This window comes from Trichophyton verrucosum, assembly GCF_000151505.1.
Source record: "Trichophyton verrucosum HKI 0517 chromosome Unknown contig00655_1.f1.exp, whole genome shotgun sequence".
Lineage (NCBI taxonomy): Eukaryota > Fungi > Ascomycota > Eurotiomycetes > Onygenales > Arthrodermataceae > Trichophyton > Trichophyton verrucosum.
The window spans coordinates 62,240-81,567 of record NW_003315298.1 but is presented as its reverse complement, the minus strand read 5'-3'; the positions used below and the strand labels follow the sequence as shown (position 1 = coordinate 81,567).

Genomic DNA, 19,328 nt, shown 5'->3' with positions numbered 1-19,328 from the left:
CCCTTCTGCCCCTGAGTTGAGACTTACTAATTTGGACAAGGGGGTGAAAAAAAAGGGCCCCGACTTTGCGCTAGGCCAGAAGGGGAATAGCGTGTCAGTTTCCCCTTTGGGCGCGGATTATCTCAGCCTCCGAGATCCGGTTATCTTGATTACATAATATATCAAAAAGATTAAGCGGCAGCAAAAAGAAAAGAAGAGCAGGAAGAAAGAGGCAGGGCAGTTGAAAAAGAGGAAAAAGGTCGACGAAGCTGTGCGCCGGCGAGGATACGCTTATACCGGAGACGATGAAGACGGATTTCAAGGTGAGCAGACTCTGCGCCGTCACTGCCTGTAGTAGCTTGCTGATTTCACGCCAGTTTTCAAATCTTCTCGGGACCGTCTATCGCAAAGGGAATCTCTTGTTCACTCCCGACGGCTCCTGTCTGCTCTCTCCGGTCGGGAACCGAGTCTCTGTCTTTGACCTGGTCCAGTAAGTGATGAAGCTGCAGTGCCCAATTGATTCTGTGGTTGTCTGGTTAGCTAATATATAGACTTAGAAACACCTCCTATACCCTCCCGTTCGCACACCGGACAAATATTGCCCGCATTGATTTATCTCCCAGAGGCAACCTCCTGCTCTCAATCGACGAGAATGGCAGAGCTATATTGACCAATTTCCCGCGACGACTGCCCATCCATTATTTTACGTTCAAATCCGCTGTCAGCGCGCTCTCGTTTTCACCCTCTGGTCGTCATTTTGCCGTGGGGGTCGGCCGGAGGCTGCAGATATGGTGCACACCGTCTACTCCAGGCTCTGGCACCAGCGGTGAGCTAGAGTTTGCTCCTTTTGTGCTTCACCGAGATCTAGCCGGCCATTTCGACACAATACAAAACATTCATTGGTCCAGCGATTCAAGATTCTTGTTGACTGCTTCGAAAGATCTAACTGCGAGGATATGGAGTGTGGATCCGGAGGAGGGATTTGAACCAACAACTTTGGCTGGACACCGTGATGGGGTTATTAATGCCTGGTTTTCCCATGACCAGGAGTCTGTGAGTAATATTGGAGAGATATTCAACCAAAGCTACTAAGAAACTAATGCTCGAATCAGATATATACCATTAGCAAGGACGGTGCTCTGTTCCGCTGGGGTTATGTATCGAGAATGAAAGAGGATGGTAGCAGTACTGACGAGCGGTGGAGAATTGTCAAAAAGGATTACTTTTTGCAAAGCGGCTCCAAAGTAAACTGTGCTGCTTTCCACGCAAAAGCTAACATTCTAGTTGTTGGTTTCTCCAATGGAATATTTGGCCTATGGGAAATGCCTAGCTTCAGCCAACTCCACTTATTAAGGTACGTGTACATTTGTTCTTAACATCACTCCCAACCTAACAGTTTATAGTGTCTCTCAAAGCAACATTGATTGCGTTACTATCAATAGCTCCAGCGAATGGCTCGCGTTTGGCTCGTCAAAACTCGGTCAGCTGCTTGTATGGGAGTGGCAATCAGAGTCTTATATTTTGAAACAACAGGGCCATCTAGATTCCATGAATGCCCTGGTTTACTCCCCTGACGGCCGAAAGATCATTACTGCGGCTGACGATGGCAAAATTAAGGTCTGGGATATCAAAACTGGATTTTGCATTGTTACTTTCACCGAACATAAGAGTGGTGTTACAGCATGTGAATTCACGAAACGTGGAAATGTGCTCTTCACAGCGTCCCTGGACGGTTCAGTACGAGCATGGGATCTTGTACGATATAGGAATTTCAAGACCTTTACTGCCCCTTCACGGTTATCCTTTTCTTCCTTGGCAGTCGACCCAAGTGGTGAAATTGTATGCGCCGGATCCTTGGACTCATTCGACATTCATATTTGGTCTGTACAGACTGGTCAGCTCCTCGATCAACTATCGGGGCATGAAGGACCAGTATCGTCATTATCCTTCTCGGCAGATGGAAGCCATGTTGTCAGCGCCAGCTGGGATCGTACAGTCAGGATATGGAGTATTTTTGGGAGGAGCCAGACCAGTGAACCGCTACAGCTACAGTCAGACGTCCTATGTGTAGCGTTCAGACCAGATGGAAAGCAGATTGCAGCGTCGACACTTGATGGTCAGTTAACGTTCTGGTCCGTCGAAGATGCTGTACAGCAGTCGGGTATTGATGGTCGCCGCGACGTGTCTGGTGGCAGAAAGATAACCGACAGACGCACCGCCGCAAATTCTGCTGGCACAAAATCATTTTCAACTATAACCTACAGCGGCGACGGTACATGTCTCTTAGCTGGTGGGAACAGTAAATATATCTGCCTCTACGACGTTGGCACAAGTTCTTTGATCAGAAAATTCACAGTGTCACTCAACACATCATTGGATGGAACTCAAGAGTTTCTAAACAGTCGAAACATGACCGAAGCCGGACCTCAGGGGTTAATTGACGAAACTGGCGAGGCATCTGACATTGAGGACCGAAAAGATAAGACATTACCAGGGGCTCGTCGTGGAGATGATGGAGCGAGAACAACTCGCCCTGAAGTCCGCGTCACATCGGTATCATTTTCACCCACTGGGAGATCATTCTGCGCCGCTTCGACGGAGGGTCTGCTGATATATAGCCTTGACGATGACGTGGTCTTCGATCCGTTCGACCTGGATATTTCTATTACACCAGACAGTATCATGGCCACTGTTGCAGCAGCTAAGAAGGCGGCTTTATCCCAACCCTCCGACTTTTCATCAGAAACTACCACATCTGACTCTTCATTCCTCAAAGCCATCATCATGGCATTCCGCCTCAATGAATCAGAGCTCATCAGAACAGTTTACGAATCTATACCTCCTTCTGAGATACCCCATATTGTCCGTTCAATTCCCACAGTATATGTAACCCGTCTACTCCGTTTCGTTGCCAATGCAGCCGATGAAACTCCCCATTTGGAATTCAACTTACTTTGGATTCAAGCATTGTTAAGCATAAGAGGACGCTACATTAAGAATAACGCAGCCTCTTTTGCTGCTGAGCTAAGATCTGTTCAGCGAGCCATTGATGGCATTCGAAATGACTTGAAAAGACTTGCAGAAAAGAACTCATATACTTTGGAATACTTTCTTTCAAAGCCCGCCTATGCACCCGGAGCCAAGAACATTACTTCTAACGAATCGAACAGGTTGCTTCTGGAGAATCCTAAGGAAGAAAACACTTCCATGGAAGAGCAGGGTGAAGAGGAAGCTAATGATAGTGATGGGGATTGGATCGGATTGGAATAAAAGGCTAGACACTTTTTCTTGTCTTGATGGTTCCCGAGCGCTGCCACGCATATGTTATTTGGTTCCCGTGCTACGAGTATATAGACCTGGCTCTGTTTGTCTTTGGGCGAAATGGTGTTTTGTGTATCAAAAGCATTCTGTAATATCCTAGTATGTTTTCAGCTTTCAGCAATGTATTAGATTTGTGCTAGAGGCTTATTTAAGTGGAAGAGGCGGACGATAATATATTGGTAGATGATACATAAAGCAATGGGTATTAAAGTGTGCCCTTGGCTGGCACGTAAATAACGGGAATCCAATGCATACCGGGTGAAGAAGAAACGACTACCTAAAGCCAAAATACGCCTATAAAAGATGCCGAGTCATGACTTGGACGCATACTTGAGGTATGCTGATGAATATTCGAGATGGTGCGTTAATCGTAGCTGGGTTATCTCCTTCGATGGCGGTCATCGTCTTCATCGTCATCTACTCGCGCTCGTTTTGAGCCTCTCTGACTGGATTCCGCCTCCTGGATACCATATCTTTTCTGCCCACCGGAAGATTGACCACCAGTAACTTCGGCAATCATTCCGTCGATGCCAAAGGGATCCGCGGTATCTTTTTCAAACTCCACAGGACCTTCGCGAGCCTGGCGTTGAAAATGAAACATATTAGTCCTGCTCCAATAACCCAACCTTGGTTCGCAAGAACTTACCTCAGCGTCCTCAGTTCCTTTGAACCCTTCCTTAGCACGCCCTAGGACCTCAAAGCGATTGCCTCTGTTTATTCGATCCATTTCTGCTCCTCCAGCATTCTCATCATCATCATCCATTTGAGCACGAGGACGGTATATACTGTTAATGGCGTCCTGGGCAGCAAAAAGAGGCTTATCATAGGGTTGATCCTCATTGAAACCACTCTGCAATCCACTGGTCTGGTTGAAAAGTCGAGAATCGTACATGGTTTCCTTGCTCTGTGTCGGTTTTGCCAATCCCAAAGCAATCTTTTCGGAAATATCTCGATTCTGTTCCCGGGCCATAACTTGAACACGGCGCTCGGCGCCCATTCTAGACTGACGTAGTTTTCTTTCATCTTCCTGGCGTCGTTCGCGGCGTCTCCTCTCACGTTCTCGGACAGCTTCGTCTTCCTCGTCTGGAGTAGGTGATCTAGAAGAATATGGGGAAGGGCTTCTACTGCCACTGCGGGATCTGGATCTGGCACGGGATTCATTACGACTGCTAGAAGCTCCAGCTCTTGCCTCTCTTGCCTTTTGGGCAAGCTGCCGTAGATGCTCTTCCTTCTTGGCTTTTTCCTTCTCAGCCAACTTTTGTTGCATCTGTGCTCGTTGCTTTACTTCCTCTCGAGCGTGTCGATCAGCAGTGAACAACGCTTCTGCGAATTGAGCAAATTTATCGTTGATCGAAACATCTTGTAACCCTCTACCATCAGCAGCCAATCGCTTATCAAGGGGAACCGTGTAGCCCTTTGGATTTTTCCAATTTGATACCGGTGGGGGAATCCTCCACGCTTCCTGGTCTTCAGCAGTGAGTTTTCTTGGAGGAGAATGTAAAACGGGCGGAGGTGGTGACGGAGGGCCCCGTGGGATTTTCTTATGTTTAAATTTCGGAGGCTCAAGAGGATCAACCTGCTTTTCCACAATTTTCATAATCCGATCATTTTTGCGGTTGGTATTGCCCATCTGGTTTGCAGGGGTATATCGAACAAATGTAGGTTCGCTCCTCTTGCCTGTGGCGACGTTCTTCGGTTTCTGGGCCGAAACTGCTCCGGTAACCAATTTCTCAAGGGCAGCCTTCGTCTTTTCCATCTGCGCATTGACTTCTTCTTGTGAAGGCCTGTCCAGAGAAATCTCCCCCATGTCCACTCTTTGCCGTAACGGGATCAAATCCTTAAACGATGCGTGTACGATTCTGTTCTCGTTATGGCCCTGCTTTGCTATGGAGTCATACTTGACTTTACCCTCAGCATCGACTTGCAGGGCTAGAGCATTCGACTTATTTGCAGCATCCTTGCGGCCCATATCGAGGGGATACTGGGCAACAGCAATCTCAGGGAATGCGCCGCCGTCTCCAAAATCTTCCAGCGACCGCGGTCTCCATCCTACGCGTTTTCCATACGGTGGCGGGCCAGCCCTCTGCAAGAATAAGACTCCATTAGAGACGAACGAAGAACAGAGGGAGCCAAAGCCCATGAAAAAGCATGAAACAAAACCACTTACCTTCACCACTATTTGAGTCTCATCAATGGCATCAGCACCTACTACCCTTGGTCCGCGTCGTTGAGCGTGTGCTGGAAGCTCCTCATTTTCACCTGTGTATTTTGGCGCTGGGAGTGACTTGAATAGCCCTTCGCTAAGGGAGGCCATTGTCTTATAATATCAAACCCAGAATCAACTTGAACAAAGATAAAATAATATCCGATATCAAGCTTGATATTTGTTTCTTCTATTCTTCCAACTAGGTATCATCATTTTGAAGCTTTTCCATCATGAGCGCCGTCGGAAAAACTCCTGCTGACTCATCCAGGCGGAATATACTTATGCCGTGTAAATATATTACGTAATAACTTTACTTCCAACGTTCAATATCAAATTTGGTACCAAAGCAGTCGCTGATGACGGGTTGAACAGTTGAATAAGTGATATACCATTAATTTGAGAAGCAATAGTATACTGCGAGGTGTCTACATTTTTTTTCATCCTGTTGTTGTTATACCATTTTATCTGGTTACCCGGCTTAATTCGTGAAAAGTTTAGAATACTCGTGGGTTGTGTTATTCACATTAATAAAGGAAGCCTGCCACATGATGTCCGATCAGAGCTGCTGTGTGACTCGAGCTCGAGCAAGGCTGTGTTTGGAAAGAAAAAGACAAAGACCCATTTAAACCGTCCAGAAGATATTGAAATGTCACCGCGTAATCTCTCTCACCGCTCCCTGATCTAGTGACAAAATTTGCTCAACTCCATGCTCTCCTAGTTTTGTGATTTATGACTCAAGGAAAGATTCGTTAACATAATTCGTGTCAGATGATTCACGCTGCTACCTGTATGGCGTATGAAACGGTGATGTATTAGCCAGGGACAGTCAGCTTTCATGAGACACTGCGGACCAACCTAGCTTATGAAAGAGCAAACCATCATGACTCATCGAAACAGCATTCAGGAAGCCTGGCGAATGAAATAAGGATAACCGGAAGATGAGTATGCCCAATATCCTGGTTGCAAGTTCTCCATAATGTCATTCGTGGTTCGAAGGGTGTAGGAGCCATCAACTTCGCGGCACCACCACTGTTGACCCTCAGCTGGGCGGTAAGGCACCATGCTCTGGGGCCTCATCGCGCCAGTGGCTCTGGCAACTGCAATGTTCTGCGCGTCAACTTCGGCGCGAGTCGGGCCAATCCAGGGAACTGTACCTGCTGGAACCTGGTAGGCCGGGCGAAGAGGTGCTGGGGAGATGTATGGCACCTGAATCGCTTGACCTGCTTGCTGTGATGGGAGTTAGTATGTTTATACTAGGAGGGAGATCAGAGACAAACACAACAGCTCAGGTTAGGTAGTGGAATGGTAGAGTGAAGGGGCAACAATGAAAAGATCAAAATACAATATGGGCATTTGAAATATGCTGGGTCAATCCAACCGGTCCGAATTGAATGGTTTGGGAGACAGAATGGGCTGTTCCGGGGGGGCCTCCATTAAGACAACCGTTTGGCAGGACAGTGGCCGAAGCTGCTGCTGGTGGTGGTGGTGGTGGCGGAGGAGGCCCAGTGGGATTGCTTGTGCCAACCTGGATATTTTGCTGCAGCTGAGGAGGCACATATGTGTAGACAGTGGGCTCATTTCCAGGTTGAACCTGCGGACAAGTTGAATATCTCGATCGGCTCGGATCTACAGAGCCATATTGAAAGAACTGGCCCATGGCGCCAGCAAAGGGATATGGATATGAAATGATCCCTGACTCGCTTTGTAGGTGATAGACAAGGACTTGAGATAGCCTCGCAGTATCAGAGGGAACAAGACGGCTGTTGTTGGCTGTGGATAGCAGAAGTGAAGGAGTAGCGAAGGAGAGAGGTGAAGAGGGAGAGAAGAAAACAGAGAAAGACGTGAGTTGAGACTTAGGCTGCAGGGCTTTTGCCTCGAATTATATCCTTTGCCTCAGTAGAATAAAAGGCGAGTGCACACACAGCTGGGAACTTACATTGACAGGGTAGAATCCATCTCCAGGCCGTACCATGTACCACTGCCTATTGGGCTTCTTCGCCTCTGGCTTGGGATCGTCCTCGACCACCAGGGCGCGGTAGGGAACACATCCGAAGCACATCCTGAGAGGACGAGTTGGGAGCTTATCACGGTGCAATATGAGAAAAGGAGCCTTGAGATGGCCAGATGAAGAATAAATTTGCAGAAAAAGAAGAAGAAGAAGAAGAAGAGATAAAAAAGGGAGAAGAAAGAAAAGGATGAAGAAAAAGGTCACCAAAAGATGTTTACATCCTCACCTTCAAGGCCTTACTCGGCGCAGAGCCCTAGCAAACTACAGGTGCAGTGAAGAAGGACATGCTCTACCAAGATGCTTGATATGCTGCTGTCTGTCTATTGTAGTGCCATCTACGTAACCATCAAAGATGAACAAAGCTGCTCTCGGGAACTTCCGTCAGTAACCAACTGACACTGTAGTGAGAGCCCTGTCATTGTAGTAGTGACACCATGACCCCCAGCAGGGCAGCCTCATTCTAACACTGCCTGATAAGCCTGGCTGAGCCTGCCGTGTACAAGCTTCATCTAGACCTTGGAGACAAGGGAGGCAAAGACGGAGCGGCTCATTGTATGTGTGTATTATGTGTGTCCTTGGGACAGAAAAGGGGGGGAGTATCTACATTTAGGTAATATAATTACAGCGGTGAGAAGAGAATAATTGGTATATTTCGCGTGGCAAACAAGGTATCAAACACACCAGGGCAGTGTCGCCCGACAAAGGGTAGTGCCAACAGGTCAGCCCTCATTCGAGGCTCTGGAATGCAATAAAGGAGATTGGTTGAGGGCCTGGAGGGAGGGCGAGAGATCCTGGTTTGGATGAAGCTATATCCCGCGGATTATAAGAATATAGCTATTGGATGCGAGCGGGCACCCAGGTACCAATAATAGCTGGTTAGTATATGTAAGTATATACATGGCAGTATGAAGAGTCCGGGATGTGGGTCTAGATGTGCAAGTCTCGGTTCAGATCATGATCAGGGAGGTTTAACAGGCGCTTTTTGTCCTACGCCCGCTGGGGCGCATGGTGGGATCCAACCGTGGAGCAATCACACTTGATAGCGATAATTGTATCCTGTGCGGAACGAAGATGATGAAGATGGCATTATCGCAACGGAACATGGTAATATCAAAGAATTCACCGGAGCACAAGCCCAGTTTATACCAGGTGTGACTGCATAGGGCATATCACATCTTCACCGTCTGGTATCTCAACGGAATGTTTCTTCCAGCCAAAGATGTACTGGATACGCAGTACCTTCGGCATAAATGGAGCAGGGTCACTGAAGCCGAGGATCTCGCTCTATATACCACCTGTTAGCTAGGTGCAAAGTTAGTCATGCCAGAACAGCACATACCTTGACAATACTACGTGGAATGTTCAGTTGTCCTTGATCAACAAGCGCCGCAACTGGAATGGTGACGTCAACCATACTTTCATTGGCTCGTGAGCCCGGCCTACTAATTTTGAATGTCGATTCAGGCGGTATATATCCATACTCGGCATGAAGAATCACCAGGCCGCCCCTTTGTTCTTCCATGTCCTGACGTCTGGTGACATGATCCTTCATCAACTCGATAGCTTCCAAGCTTTCCGCTCTCCGCTTAGCCATGAGTCTTTGTACTCTCCTTTGTTGCTTGGCGATTGCTTTCTTCTGCTTCCGTCTCTGCCGTGGGCGCCAGAATCCAAACTCCATAAGGGCGTATGTAAGCCACGGCACCATAACTGCCATGCTAGCAATATCTGTGTTCACCAATTCCAATGGACAGATTGCGATTGGAATGGTCAATTTTTGTCCTAATCGACTCCATGTAATTGAGCACACTAGTCCCATATTACCCTGCATCCCAATCCCGAGGCCCATGCGGGTGAAATTGCCAACCTTGCGGGAACCCGATATCATCCAACCTATGGAGAGGTCCATTGAAGTAGTTGCTGTGACCTCTAGTCGAACGGGTGGACTGTTAATAACCTCCTGTGGAGGAGTGTAACCTTCGTAGCTCCACTGGGATAAAGCAGGCTGTTCGGGTCGAGTTGTAAAAAGATCTTTCTCGTAATTGAGTGTCAGCAGTATGGATGTTGGCGACGAATGAAGCAAAAGACTCCAGGTCCCGCTGTTCTCTGCTTCTTCTTCATCTTCATCCATGTGCTCATCATCCGTCCCTCTAATCGACTTTTCCGAAAATATTTTGAGCCCTAGTTCAAATTTGCTGTCCACTAGAAAGACCAAGGCCTTATAATCACCATATATAAGGTTGATCATGGGCCCCAAGGTATTGGAGATAAAATTTGGCCAATTTAAGAATCCGCTGGACCAATTGCAAATCATAACTTTGCCCTGGCCCACTCGTCTCTGAACCAATACATGCAAATGAGGTGGGAAAAGCAGGGGTACGTGAATCATATTTGTGCGCACAGTGACATGGAAAGGATATGTCCCTGAGATGGGGGTGAGGAACTTCTGCACCGTTAAATTGAGTGAGGAAACGGGAAGTAGTGATGCTCCAACTTCGATTGATGAGTTGCCTAGGAATGGGAATAAGAGATGATTCAGTGAGGCATTCTTGATCTCATGGTCCTGTACGGCATGATGTACAGAAGCTCCTAGAGAAAAATTTTTGACCTGAAAAAAATGCGGCAATCCATGCTGTTGAAAGGTAAGATACTGGGTTTGATATTTGAAAGACCAAATTCCGGGTACATACCTCTATATCTCTGTCTTCACCAGTCCCAGGGAGAGGGCCGGCGTGCCTCATCCGGCGGAGATTTCCAGCTACGTTTGCATGAATTACCAGTTGCATGTCCTCCTCGTCATCTTCAGGGCCAGCGCTCTCTTTCTCCGCCGGTCCATCCTCGTCCTCATCATGGCTGTTTGACGGTTTGTATACAGGAATGGAAGGAAAAGGAATATTAAGCCTGAAGCCAAGGGCAAGACTGGACGGCATCAGTTTAGGATTCTTGACATATATTATATCTTCCGTTGTTTCGAACATTGTTGCATCGAAACCAAGTTGCATTTCTATCTACAGTTAGGCGTATTAGCATACAGTATTCCGTATACGGGATAGGTTGGCAGAAGTACCTTGTTCGAGACCATATCCTCCAATACAGAGCGTTCCTTTTCCTTCATTTTACGCACAAACCACCGACGGAATTGAGCCTGGTCCATAGCTTTGACGCCCAATTGCATGTTTTCAGCCTCACTGGATGCCCCCAGAACACCTCTCTGACCCCATTCTTTTTGTACGCCTTCCTCGCCCATCAATTCATAAACTACTCGCTTCTTCGGATCTATGAGGGTCTCGTAGGCAGTCTGTATCCTCCCGAAGTGCTTTCGGGCAACCTCTTGAAGGTGTGACGGGTGTTTGTCCGGATGGAAGCTCAATGTCAGGGTTCGGTAAGCAGAGCGAATCGCAGCACCGGTAGGAGGGGGATCGCGCGACAGCCCGAGAAGGGAGTAGTAATCTGTTGTATCAGCATAAGACGAGAGCAAGTCATACTCCCGTTCTATACTCTCCTCGTCGCCGGGAAGAGCTCGAGACCCTTCCCAGGCGCCGTTGTCAGCCATTCTGGTCAGTCGAATTGGGTGGTGGCAGCTCTCAACATCTAGAGGCCATGCAATCCCGATGGTATATATTTTTATGGCATAGCAATGGACACGAGTAATAATATTCTTCAAGGCCGGACAACCACCTGGAAGTCGTAAACACCGTGGTAAATTGACGATGAGCGTCACGTGGAACCCAATGATGGACCGGACTAAACCTTAACTCCGATGCTCGAATCTAGGTAGCCCCACAAGAGCCAGCAAAGACACAGGACAGCTGTGATATAATGTCAGTGACGAGTCCATAAACCGCATATACCGATTTCTTCCCCGAGCATACAAGATCCTACTTTGGTGGCCCATTTTGGCCTGTGAAAGACCGATTTTTTTTTTTCGAGAAGCCGGTGGGGGCCGTGCGCGCAACAGTCAAGGGAGAAATATTTATCCGTCCCGTCATAGAGTTATCAACATCACGTGAATTTTCAGCCTCATCTATTTCTAGCTAGCATTACTTAAACGACGAAGCAGACGACGGAAAGCAGAAGGATTTGCAGCCGTGCTCACTACTAAGAAGTGAAAGTACTAGTATGATGCTGCCTGGAGGGGTGACTGGGATGGTACTAGACATGGCCATGTTGGTGTCAGGTGGGTAGGAGTGTGGCATTTTGCCCATAGCCCCGGGTGAGACCACGGAGCAGTCCTCCTAGCTTTTTACTCTCTCCAGGACGATTTGACTCATTAACAGCTGCCTATACCATAAAGTTCTATCTTCAGAGGATACAGGGTATATAACCATTATATTCACAGGATGCCGTTTTGTCACTAGCCATCTCTCCATAATATGCTGTTCAACGCATGCCCAGCCTGAGAACACCGCCCTTTCAAGTCATGGCTCACCCCAGAGACCCAGGAGATATCCCCCCAACGTTCAGGATAGATCTTTCTCTCCCTCCTTCAGAAAGATACGTTGCCTTAGCTTCTTCGTATTGACAGAGACTAAGATCACTCATCGACATCTTTGAAGAGCTTGTCAGTTCCCTGGACAGCATCATCTCCCCAAAATGGGTCTACCGAGTCGCTCCTATTCTGCTGAGGAAACTATATACCCGCGAGGAGACGGAAGAGATTAAAGGAATATCCAGAGTTGCAGGCATAGATCTCTATATTCTTGTATCTCTAAACGTATTTCTCGATCTCCTTATGGGATGCACCAGCGGGGCTGCCTTGACCAAACAGCCACACGATATCGATGCCAAAATGCTTCACTTTCGTACTCTCGACTGGGATATGGATGAGCTCCGTCGGCTGATTGTGAATCTTGAGTACGTTCGCGGATCCGAGAGTAACACTGTTATTGCAACAAGTGTAACGTACGTGGGCTTTGTTGGAGTTCTAACAGGTGTGAGGAGAGGGCTAAGCATTTCATTGAATTTCCGTCCAAATCATAATCAAGGCAGGTTTTTGGCAAATTATCGGTTTTATGGGAGCCACCTACTCGTACTACTCGGTATGCGACGGTCAATATCATCACTGCTTCGAAAATACATCCTATCACCAGACCCAGATCATATTCAGAGCCAGTCCTGGCTTGATCGAATACTAAGGCGGAAGGAATCAAGGATCCCATCAAAAACAACTTTGGACTGGATAGCGGAAAATCTGCCCCGTGTACCCACAACTGCAGCTTACTTGGTTATGTGTGACGGGAACTCAGCGATCGTTTTTGAGAAAGATCACAGAAGTGCTGTTATCCAACGATCCTCATCATTCGTGGTTGCTACCAACAGTGATATAGCGAAAGTATCTCTGGCCGGTCAGAAAGAAGAAGCTGTTGAATATGACAAAGGCCATGATGACAGGATAATCGACGCCTCTAACGAACCTCTGGATTTAGATGATCTCATTTTCCTCAGCGGCGAACGAAGAGCTCACATGCAGGATGCGTGGAAGAAAAAGGTAAAAGAGAAGCAAGAGAAGCCGTCAACTTCTCACGATTATTCTACAGCCGAGCCCATTTTGAGCCAGCCAGGCTGCCAGTCGGGACCTACTATGGATTGCCGTCTTGATGTCTTACTTGATCTATGCGACAATAACCAAGTTACAGCAATGCCATCAGAAGTCACTGAATGGATAAATGGATACCCTGTTACAAATGAAATGACTCACTTTGCTGCTATCATGGACCCTACTTTGGGCCAAGTATCCTGGCTTAGACGGTACCTAGAGCCACCTACCCACAATAATAACAGCTGAAGCTGGACGCGCATTTTATTCTATTGAACATATCACTTCTTAGCTTTCAATATCACCGCTTATCTTTCAATTATGTTCTCTGTCTTTGAATTCAACTACTAATTGGACGAGCCCGAGTTCGCGACGTCATGATTGCATATTACATACGCTATTTAGAACCCATATAATTTGCAGAACGCACGAGTGTTATTATTACCCATCCCCCAATTTTTTTTTTCATCTAATTTCCTAATGTACACCAGGCCTCCCAGTACAGAAAAAAGAATCAAAGACTGAAACAGCTGTTGGTTCGACATTGCCACCCCCTTTTAAGATATAAATCGTAAACCCTATAAGTAAAACCGAAGATAAATCTCAATCGACCATCTCAACTAACTAGTCTCTCTGCGGCATTGGGGATAATTATGCATCATCGTTGAAAAAGGCACATTAGAGTAGGCTGTTGTAAAGGGGATTGTCAATTCTCTTTGTGTAGTAAACCCACTAGGTGGAGGCAATACCATCACTCTCTGGGTCGCTCCCGATGTGCTCATCAGCAGATGCAGGATTCACCTCATTATCAGATTCAGCGGCACTCTTATCAGATTGCTTACTAACAGCAGTGCTGGAAGTTGAAAGTGCTGGTGGTGGATGGCGGCGGCTCCTGGTGGCCATGAGGTTTTCACACCAAGCACCGACTTCTTCAACCGCAAGATGAGGCTCTCGTTTGCGCGTGAGAAGGAAACCTTGGATTTCTGCAGGAGAAAAAACATACTCTGGAAGCAGAGCTGAGAATGAGACCGCCAGTTCGTTGATATAGTCGATGGTAACCTGTTGGGTGGCGCTGATGACCCCGTTCGCATTTGTACACGGTTCCGCGCTCTTCTTTTCCTCAGATAAAGGCTGATGATCATGGGCGATGACAGGCTTCTCGACTTTGATGGTGTTGAATAGCTTGGTGTTGAGGATAGAAAGCGACCTCTCTATCTGAGATGTCGAGGCAGACTTTGCCTTGATACCGCCGGGTTGGTCGGGGGAATACATTCTAATAAAGATCTCTTTGATTTGCTCTCTATTGGCCAAGGTGAACTCAACCATCATATCAACCCTTCCGGGTCGAATGAGCGCATCGTCAAGTTTATCTGGGTGGTTTGTTGTCATAACAAGGACGCGTCCTTCGTGAGATGCCACGCCATCAATCGCATTTAGGAGACCAGATAGAGAAATACCCTTAGACTCTTCATCGCCATTACTTTTCTTCGTCTTTTTGGCGCGATTGGAAGGCTGCTGGACTGCCGTGTTCAGATTGGAGATGACGTTTTCAGTGGAATCGTTAGCTGCTTCAGTCGTTTCTGGAGAAGAGTCCCCGTTGGCTGCAGTACGTGACAGGCCGGCAGTATCAATATCCTCCAAGAGGACTACACAGCGTCTAGGCAACGAGTTGAAGAGTAAGCTTAAGTCTTCCTCTGTCAAGCTTGGCTCGAGAAGTGAGATGCAGTATATGTCCAGCCCAAATACACCAGCTATAGCGAAGCTCAGGGAAGTTTTTCCTGTTCCCGGTGGTCCGTGAAACAAATAGCCGCGACGATATGGTATTCCACGATTTGCATACCACCTTGGGGTAGCAGGATGAAGATATTCATTTATGTCCAGCAACAGTTTCGTTTTCTGAGCATTATCAAGGACGACGGTTTCAATTGGTCGAGAAGGACGAGTAGCAGCTCTGCTCCAGGCGTATATTCCTCGTGAACGAAATTCTTTGGGACCTGGCCGGCGGATGGTCGTCTTGCTTCTCTCGCGAGCAAAAGATGCGTCCCTCGCCTCCCGGATTAAATCTTTGATAGGCTGCAGGGATCTTCCAAGTACGGTGATGGTCAGAGACTCATCACTACTCACCATGTTGAAGCCCATTCGTCCGCTCAGAACCTGCTCTTTTTCTCGGGACAGCTTGAAGAAGTTTCCTCTATGACGGAACCAAGAGAACTCATAATGTGGTTCGAATCGCGGAGGGATCTTTGCTTCCCAATTGCTGAAGTTCAAAAGTGTGTCTTGAGAGCTTTTCCCTGATACATCTGCTCGAATATCTTCCTCTGAGTCCCAACTCATGTGGCGTTTGCTTTTGGCGCGCATTGACCGGCTGCTGGTGGCGATGGCCAGCTCGGATACCCAGGCTATGACTTGATCATAGATATCGTCGTGAGAAGGGACGGTAATGGAAGCGGTCATATAAGTCATGAGCAAAGAGTAGGCAAATTTATAGCAGTATACCCAGGCTGTGGTGAGAGTGAATATCAACACACTCAGAGACACAGCAACAGAAACATCAAACCCGGTGATTTGGAAGATGAACCCAGAGATGACCGAGTAACCTGGCAAGAGAGCATCGAGAATGTTATTTGGTAGCTGCGTCAGGTTCACTGGGGCAGAACTGTTCCCTGCTGCCCCTGCTGCCAGTGCATTTGGCAAATTGAAAGACATAGCGAGGAGGCCACAGACGCGTCTCTATCTCTCAAATTTGCACATAAAAGCTTGCAGTAGGCACTCAACCAACTATTTCCAGTATTGGCTCTGTAAGAGAGACGCGTTCGGATAGCTGCTTCTGCTATCTCTGTACCACAGACAGCGTGACAGGGGGGGTAAACAGACAAATAAAGAGTGTGGTGTGATTAAGGAGCCAACAGACAGAGAGATATGGGTATGTTTGCTGTCTTTATATTAGCAGCTAGTGTTCGCTCAGGCCAGCAGCAAGGGAGGGAGGTGGCCTTGCTTGGAGTGAATCTTTAGGTGCTTCAGAAAGGGATACAGGAGCAGAAATTGGAGCGGGAAGATGCAGATGCACCTTTTTCTTGGTGGTTGGTGATAAGTCAGGCTATAGGCAGGTCACGGGCTCAGTAGAGGACTTCACGGGATCAGCATAGGGCAGATAGCAACCACAGAAGGACAACCAAAGGGCCACAAATCCAGGTAAAAGACCTCTTTTTTCTTTCTCAAGCCTCTCCCTCCGTTTTCCCCCTTGCTTTGTTCTCTTCAGAGTATTAGATCACACGTGGTATTATCCAGGTCCCAATATTGAATGATATAGCTTTTTAACTCCAGCACCTGATGCATTTGAATGATACGATACTGCTATCAAAAAGAGAACCAAATGACAGAGATGAAGGTATATCAAGCGAAAGAACCTCGGAACAGCCCCCCGAATCCTCTAGCTTATCGACATGTATAACCGTTGAGCCCTTGATAATGGAGAGAAGCGAACAAACAGGTTGCACTCCCGCAGTGAAGCACAGAGTGCAACAGTTGCGACACCAGGGAGGAGTCGAAGACGATGGCAACAATCTCAAAGAACAACACAAAATGTGCTACAAACCAAGCTCAATATTAAAAGAAAGGAAAAAGAGGCCAGGCTCATAAAACTAATCCTTTTGGTTGATAGGCTCTCGTTTGTCCCCGGGAGGCAGAGGGAAGAGACAGATCGGAGAAAAGTAGCGTCAGAAAAAAAGAAGGGGGAGTTGATATCAGCACCCCTTCAGGCGGATAAAGAGACAGATTCGTGGCAAACGCAGGGCTGCACGCTTGAGGCGGCTTTATGAAGGTAGCTGACAACTACCTATCCATCTGCCTGAGTTCCGTCTTGCCTGGTCATGGCTGGAAATTCGGAAACAGGGGGGAAAACAAAAGAAGGGAGATGTGCTAATATATGTCCGCATTAATAAACAGCAAAACAAAACTTGGAGGCCCTTAATAGGACAAGATTCCAGAGCAATGGTTATAAGGTGGAGGCACCTGTATCTGGCTGCGGCTCACTAGGAAGGACATGGCTCCGTCGCCTAGCTACATGGTTGGTCACCTAGTTAGCGGGCGCCAGGGGGTGGCAGGGTTTAAATAAAAGCCCAACACTGGCAGCCCATGCTCCAAAAAGTCGATCGAGGTCGGTCTGTGGAAGCAATGAAAATCGATGGAGCGGGAGACCCTGCTGCTGGAACTCACACCGGCCCAAGCCGTGGGCTTCCAGCCAGAAAAGTTAGGTTTCGGCTTGACTGTTTTCTTCCCTCGTTTCTTTTCTTTTCTGGCTGTCATATGATGGTCCTAGGGTGGTTTGGCTGTGAGGGCCATTGGCCGGATCCAAGGATGACTCTTCCTCTTCTCTCCTTGCTTGCGGCGGGAGAGCTTGAGCTGCTTCTGCTGCCGCATGACACGGGAGCGAAGATGTGGGAGCGGAGGATTTACGAACAAACCAAAAGCATATAAGCTGGGGTTTGATGCCTCAGTCGTCCCAAGTGATTTGTTGGTCCATGGTTGACTCTCTTTTATTTATTTTGTGCAGCATCATCCAGGAGCACGGTGTTGTTAACCAGCCAGGGGGCCGAGTTAACTAGTTCATAGGTAGTTAAGAGCCCGGGCCCCGTATACGCCGTGTTCTGTTTGACCCGGCTGGAGGGTACCAAAAAGCAGACGTTGCTCCAGCCATGCCATCGTTTTCGCACTGGACGGCTCGCCGTATATGTAGAATGATACGCATCATGCATCTGGCACTTAAAAGTGATGCACGAAACCAGCCAGGCCAGCTCCCGGTTTAGCGACTCCGTGAGCAGAGAGGAGAGTGTGGCGCAATTCGACCATCGACACCACGTTCGTATTCATGCCATTCACCTTTCAAGGCAATGCAAGGCTCACAGAGCGTAGGAGAAAGACACCACCAGCCTTAGGCAGGCAACCAGTTTATCAGCTTCCTTGCATTTGCTCGCTGAAGTGGAGAGACTTTCCGGAGTTTGTTTTTTTGGCCCCCAAAACCCGATTGAGAGTATCCGTATCTGTATCTCAGACGCCTATCGACAGGGTAATATGCATCTAGATCTGGGGTTCTCTTCTCAGCACGGAGTAGACTCGACTGCCAGGCCTCTGCTGTATCTGAGAAAAGACGGACAGTTGCATGCTCAGCACTCCCAAGCCTAAAGTTTTAGGCAAAGCCCTTGCCTGCTGCACTGCGTATATGCCTTATTCCATGTCAACTAGTTATTGGAGCGGATCCGAGGTGGAACCAGTGAGGCGTATCTTAGCTGGTTTGTTGCCTAGCTGGAGACGAGAAAATGATGCCGTCCGTGAGAGATAACGCGATTGAATGCCCGAGATGACCAGACCGACATTCCCTCTGCTCCTCCACACACACGCCAGCGCACCCCCTTGACGCTGGGAGTGTATGTGGGATACCGTGTCCTGCGGCGCATCTGTTAGTTAGACTGATAGCTGGCTCAGTAGTTATCGAAAGGAGAAAGCACAAGAGAAAAAGGCGCAGCAGAGGCATCCATCACTTTACGTCATAGTTTCGAGAATCCCAGGAGAATATCAGGTCGCCCTAAGGAGCAAACCGGAGATCCATACTCTGGACTCTTGCTGGAGACCGCTTGTGCTGCCGGCATGGATCGAGTTGATGGATATAACGTCTACATTGGCAGGTTGGTGGCTTGCCTTTGGCCTTGTTGCTTTGAAACATGAGAGAGCAGTTCGCTGGGACCTCGCCCGTCTCATGGTTTACTGTACGATTATATCCAAACACATTCTGAAAGTGATAATAACCACAGTGCATGCATATCCAGTCTCTTTGCTCTTCGAAACCAGGACGCCCTGAAAGAGGCCAACATCACGCATGTCATCTCTGCCGTGGGGCCAAAGGAGCGGCCATCGGCGATTAGCAGCCTGCAGACCTACGACGGCATCCGGGGACATCTTACCCTAGACCTCCTCGACCAGGACAAGGAGAACATCATCCAGCATTTTCCGCAGGCTGTTCGGTTCATGGAGGCGGCCATTGCCGATGGCGGCGCTGTCTTGGTCCACTGGTTAGATACCATATACCCGCTACTACCCCTGGAAGATACATGCATATGCAATATTTCTGACCCTGAGTTATAGCGGTTTGGGAGTATCCCGGTCGGCTACGATTGTCCTTGCATACATGCTCTACCAGGCTCGCCCGAGGTTGGCCCCCGGAGACGCCCTGCTTGTCCTTAGAGGCAGCCGGGCTGGATGCCAACCAAATGCCGGGTTTACTGAGC

At 48.0% G+C, this 19,328-nt stretch overlaps 7 protein-coding genes across 7 annotated transcripts, besides 1 other annotated feature; 3 read left to right on the top strand and 4 right to left on the bottom strand.

Annotated features, from left to right (window-relative positions):
* Window positions 1-284: 284 nt before the first annotated feature.
* TRV_05955 (uncharacterized protein) lies at window positions 285-3,249 on the top strand (the record flags this gene model as incomplete). Its single annotated transcript, XM_003019940.1, has 4 exons — window positions 285-469; window positions 531-1,032; window positions 1,092-1,333; window positions 1,383-3,249. 4 exons carry the CDS (start codon window positions 285-287, stop codon window positions 3,247-3,249), a joined length of 2,796 nt encoding a protein of 931 aa, XP_003019986.1.
* Window positions 3,250-3,679: 430 nt separating this feature from the next.
* Window positions 3,680-5,614, bottom strand: TRV_05954 (uncharacterized protein; the record flags this gene model as incomplete). Its single annotated transcript, XM_003019939.1, has 2 exons — window positions 3,680-3,880; window positions 3,947-5,614. The coding sequence occupies 2 exons, from the start codon at window positions 5,612-5,614 to the stop codon at window positions 3,680-3,682; spliced, it is 1,869 nt and encodes a 622-aa protein (XP_003019985.1).
* A 792-nt stretch (window positions 5,615-6,406) lies between these two features.
* TRV_05953 (uncharacterized protein) lies at window positions 6,407-7,565 on the bottom strand (the record flags this gene model as incomplete). Its single annotated transcript, XM_003019938.1, has 3 exons — window positions 6,407-6,712; window positions 6,849-7,364; window positions 7,443-7,565. 3 exons carry the CDS (start codon window positions 7,563-7,565, stop codon window positions 6,407-6,409), a joined length of 945 nt encoding a protein of 314 aa, XP_003019984.1.
* A 65-nt stretch (window positions 7,566-7,630) lies between these two features.
* Window positions 7,631-7,705: a sequence feature (Short protein (TRV_05952, EFE39359.1) was converted to a misc_feature.).
* A 949-nt stretch (window positions 7,706-8,654) lies between these two features.
* TRV_05951 (DnaJ domain protein) lies at window positions 8,655-11,064 on the bottom strand (the record flags this gene model as incomplete). The annotated part of the gene is made up of 4 exons (XM_003019936.1): window positions 8,655-8,798; window positions 8,854-10,074; window positions 10,202-10,519; window positions 10,579-11,064. 4 exons carry the CDS (start codon window positions 11,062-11,064, stop codon window positions 8,655-8,657), a joined length of 2,169 nt encoding a protein of 722 aa, XP_003019982.1.
* Window positions 11,065-11,931: 867 nt separating this feature from the next.
* TRV_05950 (uncharacterized protein) lies at window positions 11,932-13,296 on the top strand (the record flags this gene model as incomplete). The annotated part of the gene is made up of 2 exons (XM_003019935.1): window positions 11,932-12,026; window positions 12,090-13,296. The coding sequence occupies 2 exons, from the start codon at window positions 11,932-11,934 to the stop codon at window positions 13,294-13,296; spliced, it is 1,302 nt and encodes a 433-aa protein (XP_003019981.1).
* Window positions 13,297-13,779: 483 nt separating this feature from the next.
* On the bottom strand, window positions 13,780-15,753 carry TRV_05949 (uncharacterized protein; the record flags this gene model as incomplete). Its single annotated transcript, XM_003019934.1, has 1 exon — window positions 13,780-15,753. One exon carries the CDS (start codon window positions 15,751-15,753, stop codon window positions 13,780-13,782), a length of 1,974 nt encoding a protein of 657 aa, XP_003019980.1.
* Window positions 15,754-18,690: 2,937 nt separating this feature from the next.
* TRV_05948 (uncharacterized protein) lies at window positions 18,691-19,185 on the top strand (the record flags this gene model as incomplete). The annotated part of the gene is made up of 2 exons (XM_003019933.1): window positions 18,691-18,728; window positions 18,870-19,185. The coding sequence occupies 2 exons, from the start codon at window positions 18,691-18,693 to the stop codon at window positions 19,183-19,185; spliced, it is 354 nt and encodes a 117-aa protein (XP_003019979.1).
* Between the last annotated feature and the right edge of the window lie 143 nt (window positions 19,186-19,328).